The sequence below is a fragment of the Miniopterus schreibersii genome, assembly GCF_964146895.1.
Source record: "Miniopterus schreibersii genome assembly, chromosome: 2".
Classification (NCBI taxonomy): Eukaryota; Metazoa; Chordata; class Mammalia; order Chiroptera; family Miniopteridae; genus Miniopterus; species Miniopterus schreibersii.
This window is the reverse complement of record NC_138102.1, coordinates 143,598,370-143,612,220: the sequence shown is the minus strand read 5'-3', so window position 1 is coordinate 143,612,220 and position 13,851 is coordinate 143,598,370. Positions and strand designations below refer to the sequence as shown.

Here is a 13,851-nt window from a genome sequence, read left to right as displayed (position 1 = left end):
GCACTCCCTGAGATTCCCCAGCCTAACCTTCACCCTTGAGAAGCTCATCAGTGTCTAGGTCCCCATCCTTCTTGTCATCAGGGCCAAGGGCATCTGAGGGCTCGGAACCTTCCAGCCCAGCCTCGCCTGGGAGACCAAGCCGTCCTCGCCGCTGGCGCCGCTTGTGTAGGGGTGACATGGTAAGGTTACGCAGCACGGCCATGCCAGTTTCTGTCAGCCACACACCCTCGAAGCGAAAGTACTGGGGCTCTGCACAAAGGGGAAGAGCATGTGACCCAGGGAAACCGGAACTCCAAGTTTTGGCTAAAGTCCCCAGCTGGGACAAAAGCAGTGAGGGACAGACCAGACAAAGTCCAGTCTGGGCTTGGAAGGGTGGAGAGGACAGGTCACCACTGGGCACTGAGGTCCCGATTCTCCTTCAATGACCCAGGAGGATTCAGACTGCTACTGCAGAAGTCTGACCTTGCTCATGATTAACCCTAAGTTCACCAAATATATTCTCTACCTGTCTGGGGCTAGGAGTGCCCCTACTCGCTGAATGCCAGCACACAGTGCCCCAGATGCCAGGAACAATGGCTATACCATGATGGAGGAGATGGCTCCAGCCATCTCCTGGAGGAGACAGAGCAGTGTCCTGTACTCTCTGGAGATGACACTCTGGAAGTACAGAGGCCATGTTTCCTGGTGGAAGGAACTCTGCCTGGGAAACTAGAGGCCTTGGTTGTAGTCATAACTTTGCCACTAACCTACAGGGTGACCTTGGGCAAGCTACTCAATCTCCTTGGGTTTTAGTTTTCTCCTCTTAAAATGAGATAAAGCTAGGGGGTTGGAGCTGGACCAGGCAGTGTATAAGTTCTCCTGCTTTTGGCATTCAGGATTTCTGTGCCTCACCTGGCTCTTTCACCTTCATAGGCACCAACTCTGGAGGCGCAACAGGCGCTATGGAGAGAAGGACAAACCAAGGCAGTTTGAAGCCCTGTCCCAAAGCAGCAAGGCACCCCAGCCCTGACTCCTCCTCCCCTCCCCCAGCACCCAGTACTCACCAATAGGCTTTACCACGTAAGGCTGGCATGAGACACAATCAAAGCCCTCATCAGCTGCCTGCTCCACATCATCCTCTGTGAAGAGGCTCTCGCAGCCAGCATGCATCCACCTGGAGAAGGAAGACATGAAGAGATAAACCCAAACAATGCAAAGCTGAGGACAGGGACGAGGAAACCAAACAAGGGGAGAGAGGCACTCTCACCGTTCACAGTGGCGGCACTGGATCAGTAGGTCCTCTTCCACGTATGGGGCATGACAGATAGGGCAGGTCACCAGGCTGGCACAGGGCCCACAGTGTGTGTAGCTATTCTGCCATTCACAGTGGAAGCCAGGGGAGGCGGCCCCACACTGCATACAAGACACACACCTGGTGGGAGCAGAAAGACAGACCCTCAGCACCTAACCAACCCAAGGCACCTAGCGGTGCCCTCACTGAGAAACATGTAACCAGCCTGGCCTTCTAAACCCAGCCTCTGTCATGTGTTCAACATCACATCCACTCTGACATCTCAGGCCCAGGCCCCTCTGAAGATCCTGGGTCTCCTTACCACTTGCACTTCCAGCCGCCCTTCGGCACGGTGAGCAGTGGGGGGTCCAGGCAGTACGTGTGGTAGCTAATGTCACAGTCATCACAGAGCAGCAGGCGTGAGGGGTCTGAGGCCTGGCCGCACACCTCACACACGATGCACTCCACACAACGCCAGCCCTTTAACAGCATCACCTTGGTGATCTGGTGCAGAAGATGGCAATTCCTCAGGGTGTATGCAGAGGAGAGGGTGGACTTCTTAGGGGATGATGGGACTTATATGGGTGGGGATGGAGGGCCCCAGTGCCCAGGCCAGACCTCCATTTGTGCACAGAGGTTATGCAGAGCACCCTCACCCCTAAAATACTTTTGGGGAAAAAGTAGGTTTATAGTTGTGCATACTCAAAACACAGTTTATTCTTGTATTATTTATTATTGTATTGTTTTCCATAAGAACAACTGTAAACCTACCTTTGCCCCACCCTACAGTGACTCTATATTTAGGCTCCCAGGGACCTCTGCTGTTCAGAGAACAGCCCCCCATGGCCACTGCCTCATTAGGAGAGTGGAATGGCAATCTTTCACTAGCCAAGTCTCCAACAAGACTGTGGATACAATTAGGTTGTATTTCCCCCAATTTTTCTTAAACATTTAAAATCTGCTACTGCTGCAAGTTAGGGAATGTTAGCAGTGGACAAGTTCTAAATGAACATTAAACTGACTAAATGAGCACCAAACTGACTATGCTTGGGTCAAAAACACTGCTTTCTCTTTGTGGGCATTTGCTTATGATTTTCATTTTACATTTTACCTCCAGACTATATCATGTTTTCTATTAGTAAGTTCTCATAGTTTCTATGATGGACTAAATTACACCAGCAAGTCATGGTCTACCAAGAAGAAACTATAAAGACTACTACCAATCCCAAAGTATTTTTCCCCAAGATAAGTCTGATAATCACTGGTGACTGATGAATGACTTCCATGACCAATGGCCACTTGAAGTAGTGTGGGGGTCTACAATAAGAAATAAGTCACCCCACCCCATTCACCAGCCCAGGCCTCTTGGGCTCTGAACTCACCTTGCTGTTGACACAGTATGGGTGATAGCACTGCGAACACTGGGAACAGGCAAGGAGATGGCCCTCTGCCCCCCGGCCAAAGCTGCCACACACTACACACATGTCCTGGGGAAACACACAGAAACCCCAATGTCCAACTAGGTAGGTCTCCCCTTCCCACTCAGTCCTGGCAACTGACTACAACTCTAATCTGAGGGAGGGAATCAGGGAACCAAAAGCCCATTCCCTGGCATCAGGACACCGTGAGCCATCACAGGGCCCTGTACCTTCTTAGCATGCCTTGCTCACCTGATCAGGTAATTTGAATTGAAAGAATCTGATGTAGGTAAAGGTAAGGAGAAGTAAAAGGAAGAGAAGATGGGTAGAGACTGATCAGGCTGAGAGAGTAACATATGTGCTAGTATTCTATCAGCTTTGAGATTATGCAGGTGAGAACATACATAAGCTCCCTTCAACAGGGAAGAAACCATTTCTGCCTTTTCACTGCTATATCCTAGGTCCTAGCTCAGTGCCAAGCTCAGAGGAGACACTCAAGAGAAATCTGATGGGTAGACAAACAAATGAGCAATGTGATTCTGATTCACTGTTTTCTGATTAGCTGAGTGGACAAGTAGGTCCTTGGTTTTCTGCATCTGCTCTCCCACCTAAACACATACACCCAGGTCTCACTACTAAGGATGGGACTACACCAGTCACACATGGTACCTGCATTAGGACAAACTTGTCTGTATTGGAAAAGAGAACCACAGTATTCTGCATGGTGTCGTCATCATCGTCTTCTTCCTCCTTGCTTGGAGAGCTATCAATATCAGCAACCTAATAGGTAGAGAGTTATGGAAAGTGAGGCAGCTAAATCTGCTAAAGCTGCTTTCCTCTTTGGTGTTGGGGGAAGGATGTGTGAACCCCTGGCTAAATGAAGACCAGAGCCAGACTAAGAAGCAGAAGAACACCCCAACTCCCAAACTGGGCCTCAGCCCAACAGTAGAGATTTCAGAGAAGCCTGGGGGCCAAGGAGCAGAGTCAGACAGGCCCTAGGCTAGCAGGCAGGTAGGTGATCGTGCAGGGGACTGACAGGATTAAAGGGAGTTTAATCTTGAAAGGGCCAGCTGAAGCACGTTTGGGGGATGGGAGGCCTCTCCTTACTACCAGAGTCTCAATGGAAGAAGTGGTTGACTTTAGCCGGGCCCGTCCTCTCCCACGTCCTCCATGTGCTCCTCCACGTGGCCGGCGTCTTCCTGGGAAACTACTACTGCGACCCTGAGTGAGGGAAGTGGATGATTACAGGGAGAAGTTGAATGTTAGTGTGTTGGGTCCACAGGTTTGGAGGGAAGAGAAGCAACTAATGAATAGAGAATAACAGGTAATAAATCCCAGCAGGGCAGGGCAAAAGCTAGCAACAAGTAGGTAGCTCTTCTCCCAAGAAAGTGGTCAAGTGGTACAATGACAATGAGTTTCTAGTCGATTCTATTACTGAGTAACCATGAATCTAGGCAAATCACTTCCCACTCTAGGTGTCAGTATTTTCCTTAATAAAGTAAGAGAATGGACTAAAGGATCTCTGAAAATTGAGAATTCAATAAGCCAGGTGGGAAGGTATCAGTGACACAGGACTGTACCTCTGACATTAGCATTAAGTTGACCACATCCAGTGACTGGATAGCCCCTCACCTGTTTGATGCGGGAACGAGCTGGGGAGCTGCGCCGCCTCCCCTTTTCCCCCTCGGCTTTGCCTCCACTGACAGCTGTTCCAGTATCACACAACAGCGAATCATCAGTCTCCGGCAGAGAGTCAGTACAGAGCCGAAGGGAGCCTTCATCTCGAGCTGGACTAACGTCTGTAGATACCCCCAACTCCATAGACAAGGAGCCGCCCCCCTCAGGGTCAGGAGAGCCCAGTAGGGGCTCTGAGCCAGGAAAACTGGCACTGGCATCGCCCTGGCTCAGATTGGAGATCTCATTAACGATGTCGGATTTGATGAGAGCAGGTGGGGTAGGGGCCACTGGTGGACGTGGCTCCTCTTGCTCTTCACAGGGTGAGCCCTGCCCTGTCTGCTTGCATTCGGGGCCATAGACCTCCATAGGGGTCACAGGGGCCAGCTCCTCGGGGTCCAGGAGCACAGGGGAACCCTTAAGTTCACTTGCCAAACTGCCAGGGGTCTGTCCAGCCTCTGGCTGGAAATCAGGAGTGTCAGTCCCATCCAGAGGGGCTGTGTCTTCCCCCAGGCCAGAGAAGTCATCCAGGGCTGGGGCGGGGCTGGGTGCAGGGCAGGAAAGGTTCCCCATGGGGGAGGGGAGAGGACTAGTAGGGCTGGGCTCCAAGGCTGGGCACTCAGGTTCAGGGACTTTCTCAGTCTCCATCTCAGGCGGCTCAGCCTCATTTGAGACCTCCATTGCCTTCTCTATGGGACTCAGTGGGGAGGGAATGGACAGTGGCAGAGCAGGAGGAGAGCACTGGGAAGGAGGAGAATTCTGAGGAGGGAGGGAATGCTGGAGGAGTGGAGAACACTGAGGGGGGAGGGGCTCCAACAGGATAGGAGAGGCCAGCCCCATTGGGGAGCCTGGAGATGGGGGAAGGATCATAGGGGGTACAGGCTCAGGGTCAGTGCAGTTAGCTTCCGGTGGAGGGCTGATTGGTGTCTCTAGGATGGGGGCAGCCAATGGCGACTCAGGGTCACTGTCCCCTTTGGCACCAAAGGGGTACTCTAACTCCCCCAAAGGAGAGAGGGCTGGTGGGGCCACAGCTGTGATAATGGGTGAGAGCGGAGGAGGAAGAGGATCTGGAAGGAGAGAGAAAAAGGGAGGCTCTTAGATTAGATGTGCCATAAAGAATTAAGACTGTCCCAAATTAAGAGGGTACTAACATCCCCTTACCTGGTGGCATCAGCTGAGGTGACAAGGATGGTTCCCCAGATGGGGACAATGGGGGCTCCTCTGGCAGAGGGGATGGGGGTGGTTCCCCAGGCTCAGACAAGGCCTGCTCTCCAAGCAAGGGAGATAATGGTGGTTCCCCAGGTGGGAGGAACAAGGGCAATTCCTCAGATGCAGAGCATAGGCCTGGCTCCCCAGGGGGCTCTTCAGGTCGAGGGGACAGGTGTGGTTCCTCAGGGCAGGGAGATAGGTGTAGCTCCTCAGGTCGGGGGGACAGGCATAGCTCCTCAGGCTGGGGGGATAGGTGTGGCTCCTCAGGCATGGGGGACAGGCATGGTTCCTCAGGCCTGGGGGACAAGCGCAGCTCCTCAGGCACAGGAGATGGCTGTGGCTCCTCAGGCATGGGGGACAGGCGTGGTTCCTCAGGCTGGGGGGACTGCCGCAGCTCCTCAGGTGCAGGGGATGGGCATAGCTCCTCAGGCTGGGGGGACAGAAGCAGTTCCTCGGGTGCAGGGGACAGGCATGGCTCCTCGGGCCGAGGGGACAGGCGTGGCACCTCAGGGCGGGGGGACAGGTGGGGGGACAGGCGCAGCTCCTCAGGCACAGGGGACAGGCGTGGCTCCTCAGGCACAGGGGAAAGGCGCGGCTCCTCAGGTGCAGGGGACAGACATGGCTCCGCAGGTGTGGGAGACAGGTGTGGCTCCTCAAGCCTGGGGCAGAGTCTTGGCCCCTCAGGCAGTGGCGACAGGGGTGACTCCTCCAACGGTAGGGGAACAAGCAAGTCCTCCGGTGGTGGGGAAGCAGGTGAGTCTTCAGGTGGTGGGGATGTGGGTGAATCCTCAGGTGGTGGGGATACGCGTGAAGCCTCAGGTGGAGGGGATGTGGGAGACTCCTCAGGTGGTGGGGACAGGGGAGATTCCTCAGGCGGTGGGGACAGGCGTGACACCTCAGGCAGGAGGGATAGGCGTGATACCTCAGGTGGGGGGGACATAGATGAATCCTCAGGTGGGGGGGACATGGGTGAATCCTCAGGTGGGGGGGACATGGGTGAATCCTCAGGTGGGGGGGAAAGGCGTGATGCCTCAGGTGGTGGGGAGAGGGGAGACTCCTCTGGTGGAGGGGACAGGGGTGATTCCTCAAATGGTGGGAACAGACGCGATGCCTCAGGTGGTGGAGACATGGGTGACTCTTCAGGTGGAGGGGACATGGGTGACTCCTCAAGTGGTGGAGACAGGCGAGATGCTTCAGGTGGTGGTGAAGTAGGCAATTCCTCAGGTGGGGGGGACAGGGGAGACTCTTCAAATGGTGGGGACAGGGGTGATGCTTCAGGCGGTGGGGACAGGGGTGTCTCAAGTGGAGGAGATGGGGGTGACTCCTCTGGTGGAGAAAAGGGAGACTCCTCCAGCGGAGAAAAAGGTGATGATTCAGGTGGGGGAGACAGAGGAGACTCCTCAGGTGGTGGAGAGAGGGGTGATTCCTCAGGTGGTGGGGACAGACGCGATGCTTCAGGCGGCGGGGATGTGGGTGATTCCTCAGGTGGTGGGGAGAGGGGCGACTCCTCAGGTGGGGGCAGCAGTGGCATCTCCTCATTTAGGGGGGCCTCCAACTGTGGCTCAAGTTGGGCCCCTGCTCTCCCTGTAGACACAACATACTATGCTCCTACCTAAATCAACTTCACTCCACAGAAAGTGCTGTCTGGAGCAGAGCAGAAACTGTCCTTTACCACAGAACAGAAGGGGATTACTTTTAGGGACCCTCAAACCCTACTCACCTAGTGGTTTGGCTTCACATTGCAGGGGCCCCGGTTCCTTGGGTTGCATAGAGGTCACGTGCCCACCCTTTGGCTGCCCTTGGCATGCAACGTACAGAGCATCGGGCTCATCAGTGGGGGGATCGCCAGGCTCTGGGGGTGAGAATCTGCAGAGGGTACAGGGGAGCAGGCATCGTGGCTCTCATCAGCTATCAACTCCTAGAGTGTGCGCTGGGGCAAGGCATGAATGCTATGGACTGTATTGCCCACCTTAGGGCTCCCCTCTCAAAGTCAACTTGCTTCAACATGGCCCCTGCCAATCTCAGCGCTTCCGATCCCACAGCCCAATCTCTTCTAGTCCACACTACTTACCTGCTACAGACAACTGGATGCTGCTCAGCAACAGAACTGACAGGCTGTCCTCCCTGGGTTTTGTGACAGCGGGAACAGAGTGAGTAGTTCTCGTACCACTCAGAGTTGGGATTCAGCTCTGCTGAGCCTGCCCCACAGGCCCGGCATACCCGGCATGCCTAGAAGGGAGAAAGCAAAAGAAGCATTGGTCAAACAGCAGAGACTAGAGGGGAGCATGGGACTTGTCACAACAGAGAAACTCTGGATGTTGTAGGAGGCAGAATTAGGAGAGTAAGGCAGGATTAAGGACCCTCACCTTGCACTTCCAAGAGTGAGCAGGCAGTTCCTCCATAGGTGGTTTTAGGCAGAAGGTATGGTATCCTTTGTCACACGTCTCACAAACCAACATCTTAGAGTCATTCCCAGGTTTCCTGCAGAGACAGGGCACATAACAGGGTCCTCCCTGCCCTTGTTTTAACTCTAAACTATGCTTTGCCTAAGGCTTCCCTCCTGCCCTCCCATACTTACCTGCAGGCTTGGCACACTTTGCATTCAGGGCACTGCCAGCCAGCACGCTTGCGGGCAGTCAGAGCAGTGTCCAGGCAGGCCCCATGATAGTGATGCCCACAGCTGGTACAGAAGAACAGGTCACACAATTCCCCCGGCCCCTCACATACTGCACAATGAGCCTCCTCTGCAGTCAGAACCGAGAGAGAACACAGGTCAGATATGGATTTCTTGCAGGACTCTCAGCACAGTGCTGTCTACATAACAGGCATTCCAGGGACCAGAATGAACAAATAAGTAGTTACTATGTGTATGCCTAATATATGCCAGGCATTGTTCTAGGCACTGCAGACACTATGGTAAACAAGACAGGCAAAGACTCTGTACTCTCAAACTTCACACTTATTTTAGTGAGACAGAATAACAGTATAAAATTATTGTCTTTGATGAGTGTTCTGCAGAGTACAAACCCCAGGCACACTTGGCCCCTCGTCTGCCCTATGTCTAAAAGGCAGGACTTCTCACCCAGATGTGCAGCACGCTCACTGTGCTCCGGGCATAGCAGCTGCAGTGTTTTCATGGATAAGAAGGAACCGCTGGCAGTCGCACAGGGGAAGTGGTAAAGCCGTGGACATCCGGGCGAGCGGCAAGGGATGGAGGCACCGAGCCTGGTGCAGTGGGAGCAGCGCTGCCAAGGTGGAGACCAAGCCTCAGTACCAACCAGCTCACTCCAGAGCAACAGGTCAGGCACTAGCTCTGCCCCAGTATGTCCACTGCCCTTCTCATTCTACCCTGACTCTCAGAAGCCCACCAGCCTTGTCCACCCTGCCCTTTGCCTATGCAATCATCTGGCCCCAGCCCCACCTGTGAGATCCCTGAGAAGATGGCCTTGTCCACACCACATAGTTCTGGGCCCTCCTGCCCCCATACGCCGGCTGACCACACAGCACACCAATGGTGAGCCCAGCAGGACCCTGTGTAGGTGGAAAAAGGCAAACAGAAAGGAATGAATTAACAAAAAGGTGATTGCTCGCTCTGGGCCAACCAGCCCCTATCCTCTTTCCTGCCCAGGTCAGTTATCATACCTCCCCTCACTTACCTCCAGGTTCTCCTAGGTGGGCAGGTGTCAGCCCCTCAGGAAAACCAATCTGTGATAGGCCCTCATTGGGCAGTGCTGCCTCATTGGGCCCTGGGTTTCCCCCAGAGGACACCACTGGACACCGGGGCCAGTCAAATGGCAACTCAAAGCGCCGTAGCTCCCGCTGCCCATGCAGACTGGGCTCCCCGCAGTTACAGAGAGCACAACGCCGCACTGGACCCCCACTGTGGACACACAAGCATTAGTACCATGCCAGGACCCTGCCCACAGACACCCCCTACTACCCCACAATTTAATATGCCTATGCTTCCCAAACATTCATTTTCCTAAATATTTCTCACTGAAAGCCCAAGAATCTCAAATCAAATCTTCATTATGTGCCCTTATATCCTCATTTCCCCAAACTAGTTACCTGCGGTCCTGGGGAGGCTCCTGAAGCCTGGGACCCCCAGAAGTGGGCACTGAGACCTCCACCACATGTGGGTTGGGAAGGTCTGCCTCAGTGGTGCCTGACTCCTCAGAGGCTGCAAGTCCATCAGCTAAATGAACAAAGAGAAGCATGCATCAGTCATCATCCACTATTTAATACTAGTCTACTCATCAGACCTATGAGATTATCTAGTACCATTGGTAGATCACACTGATGGCATTTTGACTTTTGTCCCAAAGAACAAAGTCTTTCAATTACCTATCTATTAGACAGACTTACTACTGTCCTTGTGCCAGGACTAGAAATCTAAGGTTGCCTGGGATGAGCAAAAAGCTGCCAGCAAAATCAGAATTTGCCCTACTCACCTGCTGGTTCTGAATCTTTATCCTCACCAGGCGGCTTCTGGCTGTCCATCCCTCTCTCCGACTGGGCAGGGCCCTCTCGGGGAGACCTGTCAGAGCCAAAAAAGATATCTATATGCCTAGTAAGTCTCTCCACTAAACACGTTTCTTAGAATCATAGGAGGACTGCAGCTAACGGTATCTAGACCCTACAGAAATCAGAGCAAAGCCATACCTACAAACACCTATACTAATGACAAAAAAAAAGTCCTTCTGCCTAACCTTTATCCCACTGCCTACTTCCTCCCCAGATAAACACAGACCCTCTTCTCCAACTCTGATTCTCAGAGGAAAGCCCTCCCCTTTCCCACTTCCTTATGCCTCAGAGTTCCCAGGCCAATAGCATACCACTAGAAGGACATCCAGTCTACATCTAGTACCACCCTTTGCCTCACATCTGAGTTCTGGGCTTCTGGTGGGCCCTATTCCTGTCCTTTTTCCTCAGGCCTCAAGTCAGCTACCATCCTAGAGGTCTGTCAGTGCCAACCCATGAGTAATCATAACACAAGAAGCCTAAGTACAGCTGAAATCCCTCTCCCAGAGACAGAGTCTGGAGTCTTGCAGGATGTAGAACAGGTTACTGAAACTAAAGCCCAGGTATGGATGGATCTCTCCTAACCTCCACTGGTTCCAACCAGCACATCCCAATCACAACGTAAGAAACTCCCCTAATTTCTACTCACCGCCTATCCAAATCCAGCTCAGGCCCACCCCCTTGGCCACTGCAGTGACTGAACTCAGGATCTCACCCAGCCTGAAGGCCTCAGGTCGTTGCCCTTAGCAACGCCAACTGCCCTTCCTCCTCATATATCCCTAGTAGTTAACAGAAGTGGGCCTTAAGAGTTACTGAGCATGTGTAGCCAGGCCTGAAGCTAGGCATGCTGGGAGTTGTAGTCTCAGGAAGCACACTGCCACTTGGAGGAGTTCTAAACAGGACAGGACACAGCCGAGCAGAGTAGCTTCCTTCCTCTTCCGTCAAGCAGAGTTTCCACACGCACTATGGGGGTGGGGGGGTAACGGTCCCCTCTTCTAAAATATGCCTGCCTATACCAGAGCCAAATGAAACACACTAAAGTTATATGTAAGAAGGTTGAGACCCACACCTTTGGGCATATTTTCCTAAACCTCAGAGGGAACTAAGCACAGTCAAAAAAAGAAAGGAGTAAAGAATAAGAAAAATTACAGAGGTGAGGAAGAGAAAAGGGATCCTACAGAAGGGAGAAAGGGATGGGTGCCAGCAGCTCTTAGTGGGAAGGAAGGGTAGGGGCTTAAGCAGAGAAAGAAAAGTATAGTGTTCCCAGAGAAGGCGGAGGGCAGGGGGAATCCCTAAAACAGAACTCTAAATAAAATTTGAGAAGTTTATCTCTCACCTTTTCCACTCCTTTTGTTTAACCAGAGGAACCACACATAAACCTGAGCAAGAACAAGCCCCTCTTCCCAAACCAACTACCAAATAACTTTGTCAGCCACTTGGGGTTGAGTGATTGGGGCAGATGAGACAGGGGGAACCCTCAAAGGTGCCCAGGATCAATAAATCAATTACTTAAGAACCACAATATTAGTCCTCCTTCCCTGAACTCACACTTCACTTTCACAGATTAGTAATGAGCCTCTTGTGACATGCTGCAGGAAAGGGAATTTTATTTTGTCCCCCACACACATACACACTATCAGAATCTACTAGATTAGGAAAGTGAAGTATCACTTGATACCTGTTACCGCCATTCCCAGATCATCTCTCTCCAAAACCTACCATACAACCACACCTGAGAGGAAAGTAGGGTGGTCATCTGGCCAGCCCACAGAAACACTGCTCTGGACCTTCAAGGGGTCCTCAGAAGCCACCTATGGGAGGCAGGGGCTGGAGGCCAGGGCACCAGCCAGGACCCATTTCCTATTCAGTCATTCAAAGCTTGACCACACCCAGAAGGCTTCAAAGTTTCCTAAATGTGTGCATTTTACTGTATGTCCCCAAAGATCTTCCACCCGCTCTGCTCTCAAAGTTGAGGCCAAAGGAGTCACAAACAGCAAGAAATAACAAGCAACAGTGATAATACAGTGGGTGGGAGGAAGACTGCCTCACACAAGGCCAGAGGGACAAATTCCTCTGCCTCCCCCGAGCACAGCCCTCTCAAGCTGGTAAGCTCCAGGAGGTACAGAAACCACCTTCATCCAGCCTTGGGAGACAGAATACCAACATACTCCAAAGATGGAGCCTCACTCATGGAGCCATGGAAGATGAGAAGTGAAGAGGAGAATGTCCTCCAAGTGGTACTAAAAAGAATCTAGGGGCACTAAAAAGAAGCCTAAGTCCCATTTCCCTACCCCTGCAGTCTAGCACCTGTATCCCAATGTTGAGTCCCAGCTGTCAGGCCCCTGAACAGATCTAAACATACATACCACAGGTTCCCTGTCCCATCATTCACAGCCAGAAACCACACATACATATATACACCAAGGATTATTTCCCTAGTTCTAAAATGAACTTGCCTGGCAAAGCTTCCTCTGGGTAACTAGAGATCCCCGAGATCCCCAAGAAGTACCAATCTAGGGAGCAAAACTGTGCTGGCTCCCCTTAGTCCTAGGGCTAAGATCCCAGCAAGGAAGAAGGCAGAGTGGCACACTTTCCTCCCTGCCTCTATCCCAGACCAATAGCTTTAACTCCATTTTCCCAGCCAAAGGGGAAATGGAGGATTGGAGAGGTGAAAGGCTGAAGCAGGCTCTTGAGTGAACAGCTCTTCTGTAGTACTCAGGACTTCCTGGTTCCCAACCTGAGAATCAAACCACACCTCTCCCCACCCCCACTTTGGGTTAGCCCTCTAGGAAGAATCCAAATGGCAACACTGGTCCTGTAGACCCTCAAGACTGTCCCTGGGTCATCCTGGGGTAAGCCACAGCTAACAGGGAGAGGCCTCTCCTAAGGAAGTTCTTTGAGGACAGACAACAGGAGGGGCCCTCCATAGGAGGCAGGGGCAGAGAGCATGGGTGACAGCTAGCCTCACTCTACCACCCCTGTGCCACCTCCCACACTGGGAAAGTGAAGTATCACTTTGATACCTGTTACCCAGAAATCTTTCAAGGGCAAAATCCCTATTTTCTCCTTCCCAAGACAAGGCTCAAAGAGATCTAGCCCATGTATGTATGTTTCAGGGGGTGGAGTGAGGGAGCAAAACACACCAGCCAAATCCCTGCTGGGCAGCATGACAGCTGTGAGAGGGGCTGTCCCAGCCCAGGGCCCAGAGGCGTGAGGCTCATGCTGCACTCTTCATACACTCACATGCACACCCCTTGTACCCTGCACCTCCGGACAGGGCTGGAAACACTAGCTTCTGCAGAAACAGCTCTGATCAGGCCATTTCTCCTCCAAAGAGGTACAGGCTACCCTATTCTGCAGGATTGGGACAGGATCAGAGGGTCAGTTAACATTCCCTGATCAAAAGGGGTTGGAGAAGTCGGGAGGGGCTGCAGGATTGGCCAAGGACTTATGAGCAACCAGCTCACCACACCAAGCCCAGAGAAAGTGGGAGACAAAAGCCATTTTTTGCAGCCCACATTTGCAGGGAGCAAATCTCAACTGCCTCCTCTATAATCCCCTAGAGATTATGTCCATCCCAAGAGGAGGGGAGGCAAACCAGGCTAAGACAGCACTAGGCCTCGCTGCGGTCACTTTGCCAGGCAGGGGTAGTTTAAAGTTGAACAACAAGGCAAGACTGCCCCCTGCCCCACCTTCTTCTTGCACCAGCCACCCCCTTCCTCACACTAGTCAATTTCCACACACTCTTCCCTGTCCACA

The 13,851-nt window shown here is 52.7% G+C and overlaps 1 protein-coding gene across 6 annotated transcripts in view; it reads right to left on the bottom strand.

Moving 5' to 3' along the window:
* The window catches only part of KMT2D (lysine methyltransferase 2D), a 40,916-nt gene that overhangs the window by 24,747 nt on the left and 2,318 nt on the right, over positions 1 to 13,851 (bottom strand). For 5 of the 6 annotated variants that reach the window (XM_081127037.1, XM_081127042.1, XM_081127040.1 and 2 more), the window contains exons 2-20: positions 10,023 to 10,108; positions 9,640 to 9,766; positions 9,228 to 9,451; positions 8,993 to 9,102; positions 8,654 to 8,816; positions 8,150 to 8,315; positions 7,938 to 8,052; positions 7,643 to 7,800; positions 7,292 to 7,437; positions 5,524 to 7,155; positions 4,321 to 5,429; positions 3,796 to 3,909; positions 3,358 to 3,468; positions 2,653 to 2,757; positions 1,593 to 1,774; positions 1,247 to 1,411; positions 1,044 to 1,153; positions 892 to 939; positions 28 to 249 (exon numbers count right to left, since the gene is read on the bottom strand). In XM_081127037.1, coding sequence (XP_080983163.1) covers positions 28 to 249; positions 892 to 939; positions 1,044 to 1,153; positions 1,247 to 1,411; positions 1,593 to 1,774; positions 2,653 to 2,757; positions 3,358 to 3,468; positions 3,796 to 3,909; positions 4,321 to 5,429; positions 5,524 to 7,155; positions 7,292 to 7,437; positions 7,643 to 7,800; positions 7,938 to 8,052; positions 8,150 to 8,315; positions 8,654 to 8,816; positions 8,993 to 9,102; positions 9,228 to 9,451; positions 9,640 to 9,766; positions 10,023 to 10,071 — 5,056 coding nt within the window. In that variant the 5' untranslated portion in view covers positions 10,072 to 10,108. The remainder of the gene's footprint in view (positions 1 to 27; positions 250 to 891; positions 940 to 1,043; positions 1,154 to 1,246; positions 1,412 to 1,592; positions 1,775 to 2,652; positions 2,758 to 3,357; positions 3,469 to 3,795; positions 3,910 to 4,320; positions 5,430 to 5,523; positions 7,156 to 7,291; positions 7,438 to 7,642; positions 7,801 to 7,937; positions 8,053 to 8,149; positions 8,316 to 8,653; positions 8,817 to 8,992; positions 9,103 to 9,227; positions 9,452 to 9,639; positions 9,767 to 10,022; positions 10,109 to 13,851) is intronic. The other variant, XM_081127038.1, reaches the window with a different exon arrangement.